The following is a 23661-nucleotide window of genomic DNA, read 5'->3' on the forward strand; positions in this document are numbered from 1 at the left end:
AAAACAAAAAACCCTGCCCTGATGTCCACACGATGATGATGATCATCATCATCTGAGGGCTTAGTTTTTTATGCACATTCATGTGGGGTGTTTTTTTTACAGCTTTTTGCTGAACTTAAATCCTTAACGCAGTCATCGTGGGGTTGGGTCGTTTTGTGTGAAATTATTCTATATATTTATACTTTTTTGTGTCCCTCGACGCACACACAATGACCACAATTTGCAACTTTTTGCGGCACTTTGTCACTATGTCAAAATGTTTGTGACACTGAAAATATACATATTTAAATATTTTATTTGTCACGCATTTCCAAAGAGTTTCAGGAAGGGAATAATGTAAATGGAATTCGACTCTGAGTTGTGTATTTTTTCCAGGAAACTAACTCATTTGCATTTTTTATATAATAATCTTGATGCAGCATGTCAATAGTTACAACATTTTCATTAGTTGGCTTAAATATTTAAATATTTGGAGGTTACCCTGCGTATACGCAATCTTTTCTAAAGATTTTCTTATATATTTCTTCAGGAAACTAAAGAATACTAGGCATTTATTTTGGGTAATTCTGCATTAAATATATAGTTTTCCACCATTTCAACAGGGGACTTTTTCGATTGTGTCTATCCTGCGTATACGTGATATTTTCCTAATATTTGTTCTACCATAAACCCCACATTCTAAGGCATGAACTTTATCTCCAGGCTTTTGCTGAATTGAATTTTTAATTCATTTTCAGGTTTTTCCACCTTTGTTTTGAATTATTTTTATTTTTATTTATCTTTTGCTCTGTTTGCAGTTGTCGCTTGTTTAACTTTTTCGGGGAATGGTTTCATGGTTTTCGGCTTCTTGTTGCTTGTTTGCTCTTGCCACACACAAACACACACACACACATGCATATGAACCCGTATGCCGCCATTTGTGGCATACAATTTTAACGAGTTGCGGTTGGAGGAGCACTCCTCCTGTGGCACCTCCGTTCGCTTTGTGCTTTTGTTGCACAAAAAAAAAAAAAAAAATGTCACGCATTGTTTAATATTAATTTCATTTTCAGCGGCGCTCTGCCGAAAATTCATTCTCTGAGCTGTGTCGCCTTTGCTTTAATTGTGGCCACAGCCCGTTGACAGATTTCACAAAATTGATTTTTTCAATTTTCTGGCAATTTTCGTGTGATTTTTTCTTGTTAATAAGCCACCAAATGAGCAATCAAATTATTGGATAATAATAGAATTGGTTAATCTCTCTCATTTAAATTCGATTTTTCGCATTGAGAGAATGAAAGTTCTATTGGAAATTTAAAATACAGTGTTTAATATTAGATTAGCCATAAATTCTATTCAAAATTTTGAAGAGGAATTTATAATTTTCCACTTTTAATGGCCCGAAACTCATTAAATTTTGTTGTCTGACAAAAATGTTGCAACATATTCCGCTCTCGAACCAAGCTGCAAATTAGTTAGGCTCATTAAATGGCAACAAAAACTATTTTAATTAAATATATATATAATATATGCAGAATAAAACACTCTGGCAAAATGATGCAGAAATGAAAACTTTGCCGTAAAAAGAGTGAAACAATAAACAAATTCCCCCGAAAAAATTAGCCAAAGTTCCAGGGGGAAAAACCGAAACGAACCAATTGAAAAGCCGCTGCCACAAAAAGCTCAAAAAAAAGTAAATGAAAAAGGAATATCTGGCACACACTGAGAGGCCGAGAGAGAGATAGAGAGATATGTGGAACATAAAGAATAATGCACATTTATCCTGCCCCAAAAAAGGAAAAAGACTTTGCGAATTTTTACCATTTGTTAGAGGCGAGGCGCCACCGAGCAGAGCCCAGAGCACAGCAGCCAGACAATAAATCACCATTAAGCAAATTATGTACTCAACTCGACGAAAATTTTAAATGTCTCTCTGGCTGTCCATTGTGTATCTGTATCTGTGCGATATACGGCCACATAATGGGGGAAAAAGTTGGTGAAAAAATCAGGGGATGGGGAAAAAGCAATGACTCAAATATAGGGGCAGCACAGTGGGCACAGAAGCACCACCCAAAACAGTTGATAAACGGCAGGCGGACCGTAACCCGAGAGGAGTCGTACCACTTCCAGGGTTCAACAGGAAGCGGCGTACACACCTCTCGTGAGTTATATCTCACACCTCGACGAGTTCATTAGCTTCTATGAGCTGTCACATTTCCGTTCCACTGTGCAACAGGATGCAACGTCAGCCATTATCATTATTACAACGACGTTTATCAGCAGAGTCCTCGTACTCGTCCTCCCCTTACCCACATCCCAGACGGCAGCAGCAGCAGCCTCATCATTGACACGTTTGTGTGCCCCATCCCCAGGACCACCATCCACCCAGGCCCATCCACCATTTGAGCCTAAAAGTCTCCCCAGACAAGGTGTAAACATTTATGAGGTTTTGCTTCTTCTCTGGGCCCCCAGCTTGTTCTTGCTGTTGTTACACACATTTTTATTTTCATTTTCATTTTTCTGCCAACGTTGCAGGCGACACAAATTTATTTCGAAACATTTACACACGCAGGTTGTTTTGTTGCTGCTGCTGATGTCGATGCCAATGCCACATGCTACGCTTAGAGTGCCCGCAAATTTCAGCATCTCCCACGAAGGAGGAGTCTCCTCCGTTTCCACAGTCGCATTCCTCAGCGACCACAAATTTTCATGTAGTTATTTTTCTTCGCCTTCGGTGTTTTTCACTTTCGTTTTTCTGCCCTGCTCTGCTGGTGCTTCTGGGTTTTCGTTCTATTGTTTTTGTATAGATATACCCTTTAATTGTGAGGGAATAGAGGGGTGTATTGAGTAGCAAGCGATTTATGTGACATTAGGATCAAGCTTGATTCAGGGCTTCCAAATTGGAAATCATTCTTGAAAAATTCATAAGATATGTATAACTTTTATCACTGTCAGGATATAGATCTATCCTTTGATCTATAATTTTAAGAACTTTCAATAAGATCTTCTAACAAATTCCGTTAGAATCTCTCAACATATTTCCTCGAATGAAGTATTTCCTTTGTCGTCTCCCCCGCATTCCATTTAACAATCGGGTATTTTCTTGGTGGCATTCTTCCATGGCTTACATTTTGTTATTTTTGTTGTTGTTGATTTTTTTTTGTTACTTGCAAACGTGCTATGTTTTATTTTTACAACTTCCTTTCGGGGCTCCACCCAAAAGCAAACAAAAACAGAAAAAAAAAAGTTTAAGATGAAACAGAAGATGGTGAAAAAGTGCCAAAAAACAACAACAGAGAAAGAGAGAGGGGGGATAGTAGCAGGAGATGGGGAGCCTGTGTGTCTCCCTGCTTTGACTGTTAAAGTGTTCCAATTTTTCATGTCCACATCTGCATAAAAAACACACACACACACATACACCCACACATCCCAACATGTGTATCTGTGTGAATGTCTGTCTAGATCTTCTTCTTTTAAATATCTTGCATGTTTTTTCTTCGTTTGTTTCGTTGTCTTTCCTTGGGTTTTCCCCCTGTTTGAGTGCGTCGTCTTCCGCTTTTCCTTCTGGCTGGCGTAAATTACAACGCATAATTTTCACATTACGTCAGCGCATTTCGATGTGTGTATGCCAGAAAAGTATCTGTGCGAGTGTTTGTATCCTGTCTGCTGTACTCTACTGTCTCTGTCTCTGCCTCTCTCACCCTCTCCCTCTCGCTCCCCCTTTGCCTTTTGCTGTTTTTTGCCTGCTTGTGAATAAGCTGCCGCTTTTTGCTGCTACTGCCTTCTGACTCTGGTTAATGTTGCGATATGGAAATCAATATTCCTAATGGCTGTCATGCGATATGACCTGCTGCTCCCCTAAGCCACCACAGAACCGTACATTCTGCAGCGGCAGTGTGGCACAAAGCGGAAGCACTCACATTCCATATTCCATATGCCGCATTCGACATTCATAAATACTCGTATGTCAGCCCGGTTAATATTTAATCGAGACTGAAACGTTTTTCAAATTAATTAAATCGATATTCAAAGGAAAAACTTCCGCTTTAAAAAGACGAAATTTGGAAGTAGTACACGGCTGTTAAATGGATTTCTAAATCCCTTAACGGATCAAATTCTTACCTCAATTTGTAGACATACTCTAATTTGTCAAAAAAAAAGTAGCACCGCTGAGTGGCTTTAAGCCACTGCAAGCAGCAGGCAGCAGGCAGCAGTAGGCACCGCTGAGTGGGTCAGGGACTTTTTCCGGACCAGCTTTTGGCATAAAAACTCAAAAAGCCGAAAGGTAAAGTGCAGCCAACAAAAATTGGGATACGGAGAAAGGAAAACTGAAGAAAAAACAGCTAAAAACTCGCGGTAATTTGAACCTTTTTCCATTCGAGTGACTTTTCCTGGGCCCCTGGAAATCAAATATCAAAGTGAAAACTTTCTCTCTTTCTGTGTGTTTAGAGAGAGGAGAAGGGGAGATCCTATGCGGGGTGGTGGGGGCATTCAACGCACGAGTAATCCTCTGTAGCAACAGGTTGCCAGGTCTTTTATTTTGACAACTGAATAGAGCGGACCCTCGCCCGGATTAAAGGCAGACCTGCAGTTGATTTGAAAATCAAACTTGCATGAAACAATGTCCCAAAACAAAAAGAGAGAGCAAAAACAGGAAGAGAGAAACATTTGAGAATCGTTAAAATAAAAGGATTTGCACAATTTAAACATTGTCGATTGAAATAAGCTACTTTTCCATCCAGTCATCTTCCACTGTTGATTTGGGAATTGACTTTTAGTTAAGGTTCCCAGCATCCCATCCTCCCAACCTCCCAGCCTCCCATCCACCGATTCCCATTCCCAAACAGGATGTAATCTTTCAACTTAACTGAGATTTCCACTTCACTTTGGGCTTCGCTTTCCCTCGCCGTCTGCCTCTCTTTGTTTGGTTTTTTCTTTATTTTGCTTTCGTTTCGCCCTCACCTTTCCAATTACGAAACAAAATCGAAGTAAGGCAAACCAAACCAAACCAAAGCGAAACGAAATGTTTCCCAGCCAACGGACGTCAAGAGGTTTTTCCCTGGACGTGCGGCTGCTGCCTGCCCCTCTGAAATTTATCGCTTGTGGATTTATTTTTCGAGAGATATCCCGATTTTCATCTTGCCCCCCCGCTTAGTATTTCCTTTACACTATCCATTTATGGAGTATCCACTCATTTAATTTGATATTTGAGAGCTCATTAGTTCCACGATTACTTTGTTTTGATCAACTAATCCCCCCCCAAGAGACTGCCACTTCCAGCATTTGCTTTTTTCCGCGATAATATTTTTAAATGGCGCATACATTTCGCCGTTTCGTTTCGTTTCGAAAAGTTAACCTTCAACTTAAGCAAATTCATTTCCATTCATATGGTAAAAATAAATATAAACTACGGCAGGCACCGACCTGCAATGAAATTAAATACGTTACCAAAATAAAATGCCAAATAAAAGCGTGAAAAATGGAGCCACCCCACCCTCCGAACCCCACCCACAATACACACCACCATACACCAAATAACACCACTAAATGGGGCTTCTACACCGCACAGAAGTTGCAGGGGAGGAAGTAAGCCAAGGGGCCGGAAGGAGGGAGGACTCTCATTTATTTGCATTTTGAAAACCCAACCAGTCAACGAGCCAGGCCATCGCACTCCCACTCCCACTCCCATTCCCACCCAGCCATGAAAACCAACATGAAAACCAAGAAAATGAAATCGGCACTCACTCCGGCAGGAGAAAAAAAGAATTCATAAAATAAAGGATTTCCTAATTGCCAATTTGCATGCAGCCGCCTCTAATTTTTTGCCCATTCGCTGGATAAATAAACTTCATTTCGCGCTGGGGTTTTTCCTCTTTATTTTTTTTTTGGGAGAGGAAGTGTGTGAGACATGCCCTTACGAGAGGGTATCAGCCATATGGGAAGGGAATTGTTATTTGTAGATATTAGGCGTACAAGGAGGTGTATTTTTAAGGTGCAGGATCCATTAAAAATTGAAAGAATCTCCAAAATTGCTTGCTAAAGAAACAGAAAAACTTATATCATCTCTGCATCATGATATAGATATTTTCTCTTTTCGATACCTATGGTTTGAATGATACAAGAGTTCTATGTACATTTTAGGAACATAAAGCCGTTTCTTCTATCGATGCAGCATTTATGAATTTATCATTTTCTTTTGTAATATAATCCTGCTTTATATTGAACCATTTCCTTCCCAATCTCTCCATCAGGAGGAGAGTATCAGCACATTTTGGAGCCCTAAACAAAGCTTCCCATATTTCTCTCGCTTGTTGGTTTATGATTTTGTTTATTTAGTGAGTTGGCTTTGCTTTAGTGGCATGCTACGCCAACACCACAACCAACCCCCACCAACCACCCAACCCAGCCCAACGAGCCTCGTGGTTCGCTTTCAGTATGGTCTGTTTCAGCGGACATTCCACGGTTTTGTTCTGGCTGCCTGCGTTGCATATTTCTGCTGCTCCTGCTGCCCCTCCCCTTTCTTCTTTTTTTTAAATTTGCCCAATTGCTGGCATGATATTTGTGTGGCAGGGCAGGGGACAGGGGGCAGGAGTCGCGTTACTATACATATATGGAGGCCGGGCCGGTCGGGCCTTATTTGCCTTTCAACTCAGGGACCCCGGATCGCGCGCTTTATTTATGCAAATGTCAAATATTTTGATATGGCGCTGCCATGTGAATGAAAGCAAACGGAAGTCCTGTGCTTCCTCCATTGAGAGTGGTATTATTTGGCCAACCAACAAGCCGAATATGTGCCACTAATATGACCGCCCCCTAGCCCTAAAACCACACCATCATCGCCACTGCCAGCAGGTCGACGTCCATCTCCGATGAGTGGAGGTGAAGGTGGAGGCGGTGGCAAGTGGCAAGTGGAGTAATTATGGCATTTTCTAAATTCCTCGTGTGCCTCCTTCTGGGGGCTACTGCTACTCCTCCCTCTCTCTCTCCTGGAGGCTCCTGAAACACCTCCTGGGGTTACTGTTATTCCCGCTCCTGAGGTTGTTGCTTCTGTTGCCTCATGAAGACTCCTGCTACACCTCCTGCCACCCCTGAGGGTTCTGCCTCATCTCATTTTGTTGCCAACACGAACTTTTCTTTGTTGTTGGCTTTGTTGTCCTGGGAAGCAGGCAGATAGGACTGCAGGGCCAGGAGGAAGGGGAGCAGCTGTGGGGCTGGGAATGGGAATTTTCGAGATTATTGGCACGTAACGTAAATTACTTCGCAAAAGGAATTTTTAATTTTAACAACACCAAAGAGGGACATCTAAAAGACACACACACACACACTCACAGCACACCGACAATTTTCCATTGATTATTTTTCCAAAAAAAAACGAGCGAGCCGCCTGTTGAATTTCCTTAGAAACTTATTTCTGGGCAATCAAATTGCTAATGGAGCTGCTGCCCAAGCAGCCGTAAACTCAATTAGTCTGATATTTTTGGGTGGAGCATTTGTTGCCGAAACTTTCCAGAGTTGAGTGACCCCCAGACGGGGCAGGCTGGATGTGGGGCTCTACATCACCATCGCATTGAGAGATCGCGGCTGTGGTGGCTGCAACTCCATGGCCTTCTGGCCCCAGGTGGTGGTCGCCGGATGGACAATCACCTTGCGCTTCTTCTTGAAAGTCAGCGTTTCGTAGTGGTAGTTCTGGGAGACTTTCGCAGAGTTGAGATTGCTCACAAATGCCAGCCCAATGGGGTCCAGATTCACGTAGAAGCAGTTCAGCAAAAAGATATCGAAATTGAGGCGTGCTACCAGCTCGTAAGCGGCGCTCAGTTTCTCATTCCAGATGCTCACCGAAGTGAAGTCCACCGACTCGCGCGCCTGCAGCTGGAGGGCTTCCTTGAAGGTGCGAAAGGTGTGCAGGGTTATGACCCCAGTGGGTCCATCCCCCAGGTAACTGTGACTGAGATCGAAGACAATCGTGGGCGAGGCGTGCCGTGGCACCTTCTCCAAGGAGGACACAATCGTTCTGGCCTTCAACTCTTCGATTCTGGTCAGAGTTGTCAGATACACCGGATGATTGGCTATCTCTGGGCGCAGCTCCTCCAAGTGATCCTCCAGACGATTCACAAACTCCTCCAGCATGGACTCCTGCAGCAGCAGCGTGGCCACCGCATTGGCCGCAAAGGGATCGTGTATGGACTCCAACAGATAGTGCATGGCACAATTGATGTCCCCATCCGCACAGAGTATCATCAGACGCGGCGAGCTCCATTTGTATTTGATTTCCTCGGGCTCCTCCGAGAATGGCTCTCCCGAGCCAATGCTCTGAAACATTCGAGCGCCAGCCGTTAACGCCTTGGGAGCATCGCCACTTGCAGTATCCTTCTCGACTTCTATAGCGATTGGCAGACTGACACTAAGATCTTTGCAGCAGTCCAGATTGTGTATTGTTTCATATTTGATGAGTGGCACCGGCAGCAGGGGATATTTTGGGATGATAATCTCTTCTTCTATGATACTACCTTTCATTTTGCTTGAATTTATACGAGTATTAGGCGGAAAAATTTGTTGATTTTCTTGGATATGATAATGATTTGACAGTGTAGGCAATGGGAGCTTTTACAGACCCCAAACTGCTGGGAAATCTGGTACTACTGATAAGTAGTACGCCCCTATCATCTAAGGTAGATCCCATCCCATTGAACCCCTCTATCATCTAGTATAAACCTATGCCAAAATAGTGGGTACTCTTCGACAAAACCCATTTGAATGTGCACTTCCCCTACGAGTATCATCTGGTTTCTACATACTTCCCACAAAGTGTTGCCCAACTTCCCTGGTGAACACACACATATTATCGCTGCGATTTATCAAATCTCTCTCACTTGGTTCACACTTGATTTGGCTGCCAGTTGACCTAAGGACCTTATTTTGCGGGCGGGCGTTGGGTGATTTACAGTTGATTTAACCGTTTAAGCATGGCTAATGCATAATAAACGTTTTACCCACAAACTTTTCAGCCACTTTTCCGACTGCTCATTTGAGTGTATCTGCGTCTATGTGTGGCTGTGGGGGAAGGCAATTTCCACCAGCTTGCGGTCCTTTTTTCTCGAACCTATTTGAGATAGAAATCATGTGCAGTCATTAGATTGTTTTTCGATTGACGTGACATGATAATGAATGAATTTTTTTCTCAGTTTTCCTCTTGCTTTCCTTTTGTTTCCTTTCCGCTCTTTCGTTGTGGGGCTGTTGTTGTCGTGAGGCTTTTCCGCTTGCCTTTTCCTGGGACTTGTTACTTTTCGTGTTACCACCGCCGACGCCGCCTGCTGGTCTGCGGTATGCCCTAAAAACCTGTCATTTCTGCACAAAAAAAAAACACATACACACACACAGAAAGGGGTGTGCAAGGTGTCGACAGGTGGCAGGTGGCAGTCCAGTTTGTTTACGGATTTGTTTACGGCCGCCTGACCATAATGACCAATGAAGTGGCAGCGGCTGCCTCAAGTCTCTGCCTGCCCGCCTGCCATCGAAATTACAACACGAATTGCAATTAAAATGGGAGTGGAAATGGCACGAAAATTGAAATTGGTGTCCGTCCGCACGAGCGTGCTTAAAGGGTTCTGTGAATGGATTTTTCTCTCACTTAATTGGTTTCTAGAATGAGAATGAGAAGGAGACTCACCTGCCTCCCGGTCATATGCAAATACTTACTGCCTTCGCTTGCCAGACAGAGTTCTCTTTCGAGCAAGAGATTGACATTTCTGGACTCTGTTGACAGGTGGCCTGACAGTCCCGGGAAAGCCCTGACAGCATCAGATGCATTGATGCCGCTCTTAAAGAGCTTTCTGCCCACAAATATATTTCGTGTTTAAATAAAGGCAGAAGGAGAGATGTAATTAAAATGTTTAAATGTTCTCTTATCAAAGGACTCAGTCAAAGGGAATCGCACGCAAAAAAAATGAAAGAAATTAAATGTATCACGTCTGGCACATTATAAGGACATGCCATCGCCCGCCGTTTCCTACATTCAAGTGGCAAGCAGCCTTGACGCCGGTGGGAGTCTACAGGCTCTTGACATCCCGCCGCCCCCTTCCCCCCTTCACGCCTTCGACTATAGTATGAATTCTACCACTCCCTTTGCATGTCATCGTCTTCGAGGCCTTGTTCTTCGTCTGCAAATGTCTGCGTCTTGAGCGGCGGCGCTTTGTTTTGCCTTAATTAATACGCGTTTACATGTTGCCGACTTACGCACGCTTCGATGGGCCGACATACGAGAGCCACGCCTATAGCCACCCCATCCACTCTCAAGAAATGCTGGGGGATGGGGGCCCCCTTTTGACGCACTGCGGTTGACACGCAAATGCAATTTGTGTGCAAAAGGTAATTTCTGTCTCCACGCACACGCACTCTTGGAATGGAGAATGGAGAATGGGGTCTGGCCTGGGATGGTGTGCCCACAAAACAAATGAGTGAAATAAATATTTAAATAGTTGCCCTGTTTTGTTTCTGCTCCTTGTATGCCCTACTTCAGAGGGTATTGTGATTAAGAGGAGATGTTTGTAATGAAGAAAAGGAAGTATGTATGTGGCCTTAAAGCTACCTTTTAATGGCAGAAAGTGTATGGAAAATACTGCTGCAATCCGTAGCCTCGACCTCCATAGCCAGCCTTCCCTTCTCTTTATTTTTTGTATGTTTTGTTTTCCTCCTATGAAACATTAATTAATGTGTAAGCTACACTACACACACCACACGCACACAAATGTTAATCAGGCCTAAGACAAAAGATTATCATTAATTAGGTGTGGGCGGTAATTACACCTTTTTTTTCTTGGCTTTTCTTTCCTTGCCATGAATATTATACAATTAATGCTTTAAAGAACACAACAGCAACCCGCCCATGAGAGCAGCAGGAGCACTGTCCGCCATATGCCGCCGGCGGGGGCATCGTTGTGATAAAATCAAAATTTTAATTTAATTAAGCACGAAGTGAAACTTTGTTGTAATCAATTAGCTTGGTGCTCAGTGAACAGAGCGCACCACCGTGTGTGTGTGTGCACACAGAGATACGCACTCACACACACTGACAGGTGTATTTGTAACTTCTAAATGAATGAAGTTTCCAACTGAATGACAGACAGATACAATCTTTTTTGTGTGCTTGTCATTCGAATGGGGAAGTGGGTAGAGGGCTGGGATAATGCATGAATTAGCAATGGACTCTGTGCATTAATTAGTGAAAGCGAAACGCGAACCCCCCTTTGGGCAACACGACATCTTGATTGTAGTTAAAATCCCATTGACTTTGTGAGCTTAATTTTTTTGTATTTTGTGTTTAATGGTTGATTTATGTTTTCCAGTTTAATGCTTTGTTTGTGCTCCTGTACCGATGAATGTCCTGCGGTGTTATTTCTTGTAATTATGTAGCAACAAATTTTCGGATGGGTGGGGTGGGCAGGCCAATCAGATATATGTACTGTATGTGCGGGGTGCCATGAGATATAAATTTAATTACAATGTAAAATAATGAGCGAACGCAATTTCCACTTTGTTTGCCTTCCACATTAACGAAGCAAATTAATGACAGCCCCCAAAGTCCAGATGTCAATTTTCATGGCCTGGGATGGCCTGGGATGGTTTTGCTTTTCGGATCACTCGGGGAATTGGAAATGCAATCATAAATAATGTGGGAAAAATACAATATTCTACCAATTTACGATGCACACTTTCATATTTCACAATTCATTGCTCAATGCTGTATCTCCGCTCTATGTATTTATGATTTAAATTCATATTTAAAGCATAATGAAATCAATCGAATCCGCTTCCTTAATCAGGTTTACCCACTTTACACACACAAAACAGCTGCAAGAATTCCAAACAAACCAAATGTGTATAGAGGATATATGTATATCCAAAGCGCTTTGGAAAATTAAAACACTTCAAAGAAGGCGGCGCCATATTTTGTGAATGCAAATTATTGGCCGCAAGTGGCAGAGGCATCGTGCTGCTGATGAAAATATGCTTCAAATACGGGAATGCCATGAGGCTGTAAGGCAATGCAAATATTTTCCTTGGATTTATGTTAATTTTTTCAGTGAGAGATGCTTCCCGAAAGTTGTATCACATGGGGCGTATTCCTAATACCATAATAATTATATGCAAAGCAAATTGAAATGCCACATACACAAATATTTTAATCAGCTCTGCCGCTGCCGCTGCCACTCTCTTTCTCTCTCTCTCAACGTGTGCTCTCGTTTTATCTCTTTACAGGTAAATAAGGATAACCGAATCACGGAAGTGGAAAATTCCACGGCTCATGGCGTGAGTGAGGAGATTTAAAGCGGCTGACTTTTTGCAGGGCTTCAATATTGCGTGTCTCGCTGGATTCGATTCCCAGATACAAGATTAAACCCTGGGGAAAAGTGGGTGCTTGCGTGTGCGCGAAACGAAAACGAAATAAAATGAAATGAAATAATCGAGACATGCAATCTGGTCAGGGGGGGAAATGCATCATTAACGACTAATTAGTGACCAGGCGAACATGTTGACTCGACGAGAAATGAGCTGCTGAGCTTCAGAAGTGAATGAAATCAATGCCAAAGGAATTGTGGCCAAAAAGTTTCCATTCACACACTATAGGCCAGAGGCTCAGACGCGTATAATCCTGGCAGAGCACTCAGGCCATGGGAAATTAGCGTGCAACAGTGCTCGACTTACTCCTGCTCGACAACTTTCTCCAACTCCACTCCACGGACAACTTGAAATCATTTCACCATTTAGTGGGCTGCCTGTCTGCCAAAGTGTTTGTGGGAGTGTGCCTCGTGTCGTCCATTAAATGCAGCCCAGCAGGAGGACGACTCCTGTCCACAGAGCTGGAGCCCATGCGGCGTATGCGCAATAAAACGCATTTCAATAGATTATTACGCGCTCATAACTCCCCGACGTACATCGATTACGGGCGGACGTATTGTCTTTTGCCTTCTGAGCGTTGCACTCAAGCCGGAAGTTGGTCGGTAAACACAACATTTGCAGGCACTGTGTGTACAGTGGTCACAAATGCATGAGAAACTGAATGAAAACTAAAAGCGTTTTGTGGGATTTTCTTGGCCTATGTTTATAGTCCTTCAATCTGTAAAGTTTTTGCATTAAGGATTTTTAAGAAATCATTCAATTTTCTTTCATACATAATTAAGAATATGGCAAAATCAAATAAAAAAGACTCTTTTAAGCCTTTGAGTCTGGGAATTGAGGACTACCAGATGTATATTTTGAGCATTTAAAGCATATTTAATTTTGCTATATTCTTAATTATATATTTTTGTAGTGAAGAAATTAAGATGTATTTTTTTCGGTTTTATCCTCTATTTCAACCCACTGTTTCCTTCGACTTGGAAGTCCTCGCTGTGTGTGCGGTTACTCTGTTCGTTTATTATGCCATTCACAGTTTAATAATGATAATAACGCCAGGATATTAAAGTTTTCCCGACTGTCGACTGTCGAACGTCTCCCTGGGAATGTCCGACGGGATATGAGTTCCATCTCTCGTCTCGGTCTCGGTGTCGGTCTCGTCCTGGGCGAGCATTAAAACTATAATCAGTTTATGCAATAAAGTAAATTGTGTACGTAATGCCCGCTGATGGTATGTCTTTTATTTATTTATTTTCTCTTCTCTTGCGCTACTTTTTATTATTACGGCTTAAAGTTGCTTAGCGCATTTAACGCCCTTTTTTCTGACAGTCAGAAAAAGGAAGAAAACAGGGCATAACAGGGGCCAAGCAGGAAAAAGCGCGTTCAATATTAATAAAAGTTTGGCCAAAGTTAATTAAATCTGCTTTTTAATGTGCAGCCATGCATGGGGCATCCAAGGCGCGAACGTAATAAATTGACCGTGCGAAGAACCATACCATAATGTTCATATATTCGCATCTATATGTACGTATATCTCTGGAACAGGGGAAGGATGATGCTACTGCTGTTGGGGGGTCACAGATAAAGTTTTCCGCTGGGGAAAATCATGGAAAAGTGAGTCATAAAGTGGGGTTTTCTTTTTTTTTGGTTGTTTTCGGTTTTTATGCTGGCACTTTCGTTGGTTAAATCTATGAAAACATATAAAAATAGCTAAATAAAAGAGATTTTTCACCTATACTTAACCGAGCAGATATACTGCTTCTTCGCGTGCAATAAATCATGAAATTTTACCTCATCTCTTGAGATAATTCAGGTGTCACAACTGAGATTTTCTTCGCCACGCCAACTTTGATTAAACCGAAATCCCTCAATTGTGCCACATAATTGGAATAACTATTTTTCCTAATTCTAATTGAGATTTCTGCAGTGTCCTGTCCTGCTTCATACCGTGTCTTGATCCTGTGTCCTCTAGTTAATGCCTTCTTTGTGGCATAACGAGTTTGCATTGTTAGGTAATTGGTAATTTTAATGCTTCACCTGACACAAATTTCCGTTTGATGTTGCTATATACATATATAAATACTATACGTATCTCGAGTGAATGCCTCTAGGGCCGTCATACTGCCGTCTTGGCCGCCGCTCGAGGCCGAGGTTGACGCCGACGCCGACGACGACGCTTCTTGGCCTTAATAAAGCACATAAAATGGCATTAGAGTGGCAACAAAGTCGCCATTATGAGTTCTTTTGTGGCATTTAGCCGCCTTTGTGCGGGCGCGTCAATATTTAATAGCGCCCTGAGCCTCGTTTCTCTACCATTCTCTACATTGTTCGCGTAACGTTGCGCCGTGCGCCAGAGAGGAGCAAGTTTTTTATTAAATAATGTGAAGCTTTCATGTCAGAACAGGGCAGGACAGGACAGGACAGGCCAGCGCCTGGGCAGGGCCTGCCGCTCCTCCAATTAAAGTTGAGCTGAGCTCAAAGCTGAAATTTGCGTGTTATTTTACAATTCCATTGCCAAAGAAGTCAAGAAAGCACTTAGTGTGCGCTCGCGGAAGGCATCTAAATGGCAAACAATCGAAGCAATCAAGCGAAATCATCGCCTCCAAGCCGATGAGGAGCGTGTGTAGCACTCTCCCTTTCTCTGTCTCTCTCTCTGACTTAACAATTCGATTAGGCAGAAGCGTCCTTAAGCCCTAGGATGGGGGAGGTCTGCCTTTAATTAAAATGGGACACAACTATGCAGGGGACAGGCAGGCCTTAGATTTGTGTCAAGTGCCTGACAGAGAAGCCTAAGCCGAAACTTTATCAAAGTTTAGAGCAGAGGCGGTGGAGGGTTCGCTTTCCCTGTGCTGTCGAGGGTCAACAAATTCCTTGGCAAACAAATTTAATAACATAATTTAAAGCTTCTGTTTTTGTAGCGAGAACAGAGGATGGGGAGTCCTGCTTCTACATTTTGTCATTGTGTGCGGTTTTAAGTGAATTACAAGCTAAAATGGCCACAACGAATGTCACAGAATGCCGCCAACAACAATGCCAATAGCACATACAGGATAACACAAACAGGATGACAGCAGTAGCTGTATGTAGCCTGTAGCCTGGAGGGGCCCGCAGCAGAGACACAGGACAAAGCCAGCCAAGCGACAAAATTATGTAAAAAGTCAGGCAACAAAACAGAACACAAAACCAGAGAACCAGAGCTGGATAAACGGAACTAGCAGAAGGGAGGAGCAGGCGAGTGGCGAAGGCCAGAACCCAGAAATCGTCTAAGCGATGAACAAAGTAAAAGCAAGAAGACAGAGAGTGGGAGAGTGGGGCAAAACATGACCTCTGGAGGCCACACGGTGGCAAAAGTTGAAGGCAGCAGCCCCAGTCGAAAACTGCAAATGAACATGCGACAAGACACAACAGGAAACGATTACCCTGCCCTCCTATAAGAAAAGCTGATGAAACCAGAGATATGTACGAGAGCGGGAGGCTATCGTCTAGAATTTCCACGGCTCTGAATTTTCCTTTAAAGATGTGCCCAAATCGAGTCAAATTCATTAAACGGCTGTTTGTGCAAGTGCTTTGAAAATTGAGCTAAACGATGCGAAATGACGCCAAGTTGGTATTAAATTATGAATACCTGAAGCAAAAGGAGCGAAAAGGAGCAGCCTGCCTGCCAAAGGATATGCCAGTCATGAGAGCCACCCAAAAAGGTTTGTGGTGGTGCGGCAAGTGTGGGGAAATGCCTCCTGTCTGCTGTGTCTCCTGTTAACAAGCGAAACGAATGACTAAACAGTGGAGCCAGAGCAGCGCTCCATTCCCAGAAAAAGGAAAGCCGCCCCCGAGCACATAGATAACCAGGTCTAAGGGCTGGGGCTGGGACACAGGATCCCGGGGCACAGGACCCTGGCTGAATTACTAAATCTTCTGGCTGTAAGCAACTTAAATTTTGCAGGCCAAAAGAGAGAGGGAGAGAGAACGCGAGGCCCTGCTCGCTGGCTGTGTAATTCATTATGTATGCCTAATGTTAACAATTTAGCAGCTATTGGTTTATCTTAATGAAGCTGTCTGCCCCCAGGAGCGACCTAAATACACAGACATACTTACAAACACACAAGCACACAGAAATAGAGTGGCACTCTCACACAGTACAGTATGTACTGGCGAAGAAAGAGGCATCCATACACATGGCCACCCACACACCACACAGTTGAGCGACCTTCCGGCCTGCTTTTGGCAGTCTTTAACTTTTATTATGGGCCCCCAGCCACAACACCCCACCCCACCCCATCCTTAATACTCCGCCCTGGCTCCATTACACTGTCGCTAACCCATCGACAGAAAAGATTTAACCACCCTGGGAAGCCCCTTGTCGCCCCTTTGACACTTGGGGAACAAAAAATATTGTCACACTTAACCGCGAAACGGTTGAACTTTTGTGTGGAAGACCCTGCCGTTGTTGCTGCCACTGCCACTGCCACTGCTGCCCCTGCTGCCCCTGCTGTCCCTGCTGCCCCTGCTGTCATTGCTGTCAATGCTGCTGCTGCTGCTGCTCTTTCCTGTTGCTGCTGCTTATCCCTTTGTCTTTTGCATTTTTCAAGTTTCCTTAAATATTAAAGAGCTCTCATTGCGGTTTGTGCCCCTACGTCTCGTGTCTATGCGGCAGGGGCATGGTCCCTGGCGGACCAGCTGACGAAGCGGCGAAAGTGTTGACACTCGTGGGAAAATGTTTTAATAATTTGTGTAAAGAGTTGACAGCTTGTGTGGCACGGAAAGGCAAGGGGCAGGGTGTGGTGTGTGGTGTGTGGCACGTGTGAAAAGCTAAACTTTTATTTTCTACAAAAAACGGAAGGAAAAAGGTATGTCGAGGGTTTCTGACAAAAGGCCTAAACAGCATTGACAACGAGTTTGGTTTTGTCATAAAATATTCAAAAATATATATGACGCACATAGATATATATATACACACACACACAACCGCTCAGACCCCAAAAATTGACATAAATTTCGATTGGGATTTGGTTTGTGCCCTTGGCTGCTGGCTGGCCAATTGATTTGCTTGTTGGGCCTCTAACGCACAAAATTGAGATCGACAAGGCACACACGCACATACACACACACAAATCTCTATATATACCGTCGTATATATGTGTAAGTGTGTCATTAGGAAAGGTCGAAGCTTATTAAATATTTTATATGGCATATGTGACCCACCGACCCCCCGAAAAAGGCGTCCACTGGTTGACACATGTCCTCCATGTGAGGTCAAGGGCACGCCAAAGCCTGACAGCCAAGTACTCCTTCGTGGGATTCTAACCTGTTTGACATACTCATTTACATGATTGAACTTCTGTCCGCCGCCACATCGATACGAGCTCTGTGCTACGAGCTGTGTGTTTCCCTACAGATTTTTATGTAAATTTCCTGTTGCTCTTCTTAGTCAATTAGAGGAAAACCAGGGGAATAGCCCCAAGGAATTTGCTTGATTAGATAACACCGCACCCTAATCACTATGGTTAAACCTTGAACTTAAATTGGAGCCACACACAAGACTTCCACCGACGACTGGCAGCTGGAAATGAACGATTGAATTTATGGTCGAGTGCCAGGCAAAAACAAACACACATAAATTAAACAAGTAAGGAAAAGGGAGAAAGCTGAGCCGGAAGAAAATGGTTGAAACGTGTGCTGTTTAGAAATTTATTAGCCAAACAAAAGATTTATTAATGCGAAAATTTGCAGCATCAGCACACAGTGTGCATTGTTGATCTATATTTGCCTTTGTTTCATGCGGTGGCCCACACAAGCAAATAAAGCTTAAGCTGCATGCAACACTCACACACATACAAACAGAGAGCAAGAGAGAAATGAGCAAAGTAATGTGCAAAGTGTAGCAAAAATTGACATCGAACCACCTGGAAAATCCTCCCCGACATCCCACACACACGACACACACAGAGAAGAGAACAAATGCACTTGCATTGATTAGTTTACCTAATTTGCTGGTGGGTTTACTTTGACGCAGACCCAACCACCCATCCGATGGCGATGGTCGGGCTGATGTTGCATTTAAGTGGATCTCCAATTTGGGGCAAAATTTTACCCACAGTGCGCTGCAGCGATTACCTCTCTCACACTCTCATGAGAGCCTCTCGCTAAGTGGCTTGGGTGTATGTGTTAATTGCATTGGGGCCTTCGGCTGCATGGCAGGATGGTTGGCCCCAAAAACAAGTGTGGATTCACTTGCCATAATGCACTCAAAGTGCTAGGGGTGGGGATACTCAAACGCACACACGATGCGTATGAGTAATCTGTCAGCCTGAGCCATAAATTAAATTTTTAGTCAGCCTCCCAGTAATATTTCTTAGCTCCGAACTCTGTTTGCTTAAGTTTTGCACAGATTGGCATATGAATAAATGACTGAGAATATTTCTGGGAAACTTATACAGATATACCCCCTGTATATAAATTGGCTGGGCAAAACTTTTGGTAGCTACCTGAGAGATGATTAAGTGTATGCAATTTATTAACAGATCAAAGTTTATGGCAGCCTCGTGTGTGGGCCAAGGGAGAGTGTCTTCTGATTTATGATGTGCCATCAAAGGAGCCACGCGCCTGGCACTGTTGGCCGCCAAGAAAGCCACCAATTTTCAGGAAATATTCACCAAATATCCTACACATCTACGAGTAATTCGGGTTTATTTATAAGTTTGTTTTGGTTCCAGTTGATCGTTTTGGGAGCTCACTTAATCGTTGTGGAGCGCAATGTCGAAAGTTTTCAATTGAAGATTAAACTTTGAACTGTCTTTTCCACTTTTCCCGATTAACTTGCCATTGTACGCGCTACTGCTGGCAAGTGACACGCTGCCAAACGTCTGATGCTGACGTAATCGTGTGCTTTCTCTCACAAATTTTGGCAAGTTTTTCACTGCTTTCCTTTTCGGGTATCCGGGCATGGGGCCGCCACTCAATTGCTGTTTAAAGTGCTTCCCAACAACAATTTTTGAACTCTGATGTGGAACGAAAACTGCTGCTGTTGCTGCTGCAGCAGCAACTGTCCGGCCGTTCGTGCTACAGAAAATGGTATATAAACCTGTGATTTTTATGGCCGACTTTATTTTCCGCTATTTGTTGTGGGCCAGCCGTGCTGGGGCTCCGTGGCCTAGTCCGAGGGGCCCGCCAAGGCGTTGGAGGAGGCAACATTTGCTTTTATAGACTTTTTTCGGCTGCTGCCCGGTGTAATAGTTTCCGTTTCCACTTGGGTATCCCCTTGGCCATCTATGTGCTCGAGTGACCGACCCTGCAGATATTATTTTTTGCTTCAAAACAAAGCAAAACAAAATTACTTTCGATGGCCGAAGACAGAGTATGTTCTATGTGGGTGTAAAAAAAGCTATAACCCGAAGAAATGAAGAGCTCTGATTTGCTTTTCTGCTCTCCAAGATTGGTTATACATTTTCAATGGGAAATATATAACTTAGTTGAGCAATAGTTATGCCCAGGAATCAATCTACCAACTGAAGAAATACATTTCCACAGCTTAAACACAGAAGTGTAGCATACATTTTGGGGCGGGCAGAATCTTGTGGCATCAGCAGCAGAAGCATTCATTAAGAATGTGGGGAAAGTGTTTTTGTGTGCTCCAGCTCCAGCTTAAGCTTTTAAAAGCAACAGTGAAGCCTCCACTCAACGCCACTCCACACGGAGCCCGCTGACAGACTGAGAAACTACCAGAAATCGGAGTGACGGAGTGATGACGAAGGGTGGAGAGGGGAGAAAACTATTTTGACTAGACTACATCATGATGAGAGCTGCACGTGCCAGGGGCATGGACATCGCATGAACATGGCTCACACACACATACATCCAGATGTAGTAGATGTTTTTATAGATGTTAAGATAAACATCTCGGGGGCCAGGACTTCAGCAAATGAAAGGGGCTGCCGCCGCCGCCTGCTGGGGGCAACAGACATTAATTCAGGGCTCGAAAAGAGGCGGCTAGAGGGAATGGGTATGCCCCGCACACGCACACACCATCTAGGCAATACCATAAAAATTTGTTGTACAGCAGCAGCAGCACACTTTAATGGGAAAATTCTCTCTGCCCCTCAGCCTCTGCCTTGAGCCCACCCCTTCTCGTACAACGTATAGCGTATACGTATACGTAATCTGTTGTGTAATGTCTTTAGTTGTGTCAACTTCGAGGAGAGGCCAATCCCCGGTACCCAGGACCAAAAACTGATTCAGAGAGAGTGCGAAAAAAATGCACAGCCAGAGACAGAGAAAGGGAACTAAACAGCGCCATGAGGCAGAGACAAAGGCAGTGGGGAGCGACGCACAAGTTGAAGTTTTGAAACAACATTTAGATAAATTTCCCCCGAGACCCCCAGGATGGATGGATGGCTGGCTAAGGCTGGCTGGCTGGGCTGACTATCTGGGAAACAGCGGAAAGAATGATGTAGTGCCACAAGCTGTAGCAAATTTAGTTTTCATACATAGTTAGTCCTCTAGTAAATGGTGTAAACTACTTTGTATAAGTATTAGCCTAGTCTCGAAATTGAATTGAGGGGAACTGAGTTTTTTACTTTTACAAAGTAAAATGAAATGAAATTAAATCCCCCTCCAGGCAATTACAATAATTGAATGCTGTAGGAGCACCCGATCAATGGGTAATGAGATGACAAATAAACTCCTGCTGACTTGTACCAAATAAATATTCAAATGCCATTTAATTTGCATTACTATGGGATGCTACAACACCTCTTCAACTCTCTCTCTCTCTCTCTCTCTCTCTCTCTCTCTCTCTGCATCTCTGTCTCTGTCTCTCTGTAAAGTAGTCGACTCCAGCTCCAGTCGCCTGGAATAAGTGAGTGCTGCTCAATTTGGTCGCTCAACTATGTACTTGGTGGTTTCGTCATTAAGCCATTAAAGGGTTGAAGAGAGCCTGCTTTTAATGGCAGCACCAACCGAAAATTGAGCAACATTTGTGGGCAAGTTCCTGCCCAACCCCCACTGAAAGTTTCACCTCCCTCTAAAATGTCAAGTCATTAATATTCACATGAAGGCAGAACAAAACCGAAGCGAAACGAAAACTGTGTGTTTTCAAACAGCAATTCCAGACGAATAATATTTAATTAAAGAATTGTTTAGACAAACTTTTTAATTACAAGGCCCCGAAGGGACCCCTCCATTCTTCTGGGTTCTCTTTTTTGGCATAAATCTTTCAACGCCCGAGGCTTACAGCAAACCAAAAAAAATATTGTGAAAGCACACCAGTCGGATCCGGACCCTTCAACAAGATGCAGCCTGCTGCTGCTCTAAGCCTTTAAAACGGCTGCCAGTTTGGATGCTGCCTGCCGCTTGTTCCTCTCCCTCTCCCTCTCTCTCTCTCTCTCTCTCTCTCTCTCTCTCTCTCTATCTTTCTCGTTGTGAGTAGCCCGTCAGCTGCATAAATTTTCGAAAAGCGAGGGCCACGTTAAAGTCAACATTCTGCCAGTGCTGCCAGTGGCCTACATTCGGTAGGGGGCCCGGAGTGTACTTTCAGGCATTACTGCCTCCGCCTTTCACTTTCGGTGACAGTTTTGCAGCGTTGCATGCGCCATACACACACACACACACACACACACACATGTGAGTGTGCGTGCTTATGCAGATGAGTTGCTAGTAACGTGTGGAAAATTATGAAGATAAATTTGTGTTTGTCTTTTTTTATGCTTTTCTGCTCCCCTCTTTTGGGCGAAAGAGAGAGCGTCAGTCGTGTGCCACTTTGGCGGCGCCAGCTGCTGCCGACACGGACAAAAAATTCTATGAAAAATTACCCAAGTAAATCAGAAGTGAAATATGCATAGAGGGGGAAAGTTCTTCAAGAGAAGATCGCGACCAATTTAAAGTTAAAATAGCTATTGAATTGGGTTCGAAGACTAAAGCGAAAATATGTCTAGAAAGGTGGAGGGAAACCTTATTAAAGTGGGGAAGGAGAACCCTTTTAAAGCCTTGTTCCAAACACTCAAGAGATTACTAATTGAAATCTGTGTCCTGTACCACTGGGGTGGCATTTTGCCTAATTAATTGACAAGTATTGGGGATGTTTCACGGGGGTGTCGGTAAAAGGAGTAATTTGCCGCATTGAATACAAATTGCAGGACCATTCGGCCCTGGGGCCAATGCCGATTCCCGGCCAACTAAGCCGGCAAATGGCGAAACTTGAGATAATTAATTGAGCGCAAAACTAAACACGAATTTCGAACCCGGCCAAAAGCAATTATCTACAATAACAATGCACATGTGTGTGCTGGAGGGCCCTTTCTCTCTCTCCATACACACACACACAAAGAGTGAGGAGAGATTGGAATAGTAAATCACTTGGCATTTAGCAATCGACGAAAATAAATCGATTCTCTATTAACAGACACATTAAAAACCCTCGATTGCCTTTTGTTTCATTCCAGATAAACCCCCAAACCTAAAGAAGAGACAGATGTTGCTTTTCGCGGCGGCGGAGCAGCCCCATAACATGGCCAAGAGCCAGCGTTTATTTATGGCCCAAAGAGGAGAAATCACATTAGATGCAAACTGCCTGTCGAAATGAACAACGAAAAGAAATATTAAATAAAAACTAGCGCCATAAAATTGCCCATAAAACAACAGGGAAAACCCAAGCCAAACCGTCCGCAAATATCAAAAAATATATAAAAATAAAACGAAGAAAAGAGCACGAGAGCGAAACTATTATTTGACAAACTGTCAGCGGAGCTCAGTCGAAGGTGAAATTTGTGAACGTTGGCGAAATTCTCGAGTGAAATCTCTGCTGTTTATGCCCGTTGCGTATACGCCGCGTTGCCAGGCGCTGTTCCGCTGTTTCAGCAGTATATATTCTCCGCATCTCGCGGGCGGAGGTGTTAAATGCGTTCACATATCTCTGGTGCGGCCCGGGCCGCCTTCTGCTCTCCACCAACAACCACATCCGCCGCCATCCGCCTGTGAAAGTGCCGAGCTGTGCATTATTTCCGCGTAAGTGAACATTTTTGCCCCCGTCCCCAGGAGACTACTCCCCCCCATACGAGTGTGTTGACTCTGCCGCTGAACGGCATGCGCCTCTGGAGGAATCGTCGAAGTCGCAGCAAAATGCATACCCTCGAAACGGGGCCCTGGTCCGTCCATGGGCCACAGTTGACGCAGCTGCTCCTTGGCGGGATACTCTGCATGACAATTGGTGAGTTTCCTCTGAAATTTAAGACTAAAATTGAAAGAAATGCGTACATCAATGCCCCCAGGGAAGCCATCGCCAATTAGCGACTCAATGGC

General features: G+C 43.8%; 2 protein-coding genes across 3 annotated transcripts in view; one reads left to right on the forward strand and one right to left on the reverse strand.

Moving 5' to 3' along the window:
- The window catches only part of LOC108157300 (hemicentin-2), a 67781-nt gene that overhangs the window by 3806 nt on the left and 40314 nt on the right, over nucleotides 1-23661 (forward strand). For both annotated transcript variants that reach the window (XR_004471953.1, XM_017289301.2), the window contains exon 2: nucleotides 22806-23569. Coding sequence is in view for 1 of the 2 variants with exons in the window: in XM_017289301.2 (XP_017144790.1) it covers nucleotides 23446-23569 (124 nt within the window). In the remaining variant the exon portion in view is untranslated. The remainder of the gene's footprint in view (nucleotides 1-22805; nucleotides 23570-23661) is intronic.
- On the reverse strand, nucleotides 7235-8578 carry LOC108157301. Its single transcript, XM_017289302.2, has one exon. It carries the CDS (start codon nucleotides 8491-8493, stop codon nucleotides 7531-7533), a length of 963 nt encoding a protein of 320 aa, XP_017144791.1. The 5' UTR covers nucleotides 8494-8578; the 3' UTR covers nucleotides 7235-7530.

Source organism: Drosophila miranda, chromosome 2 (genome assembly GCF_003369915.1).
Source record: "Drosophila miranda strain MSH22 chromosome 2, D.miranda_PacBio2.1, whole genome shotgun sequence".
In the NCBI taxonomy this organism is placed as follows: domain Eukaryota; kingdom Metazoa; phylum Arthropoda; class Insecta; order Diptera; family Drosophilidae; genus Drosophila; species Drosophila miranda.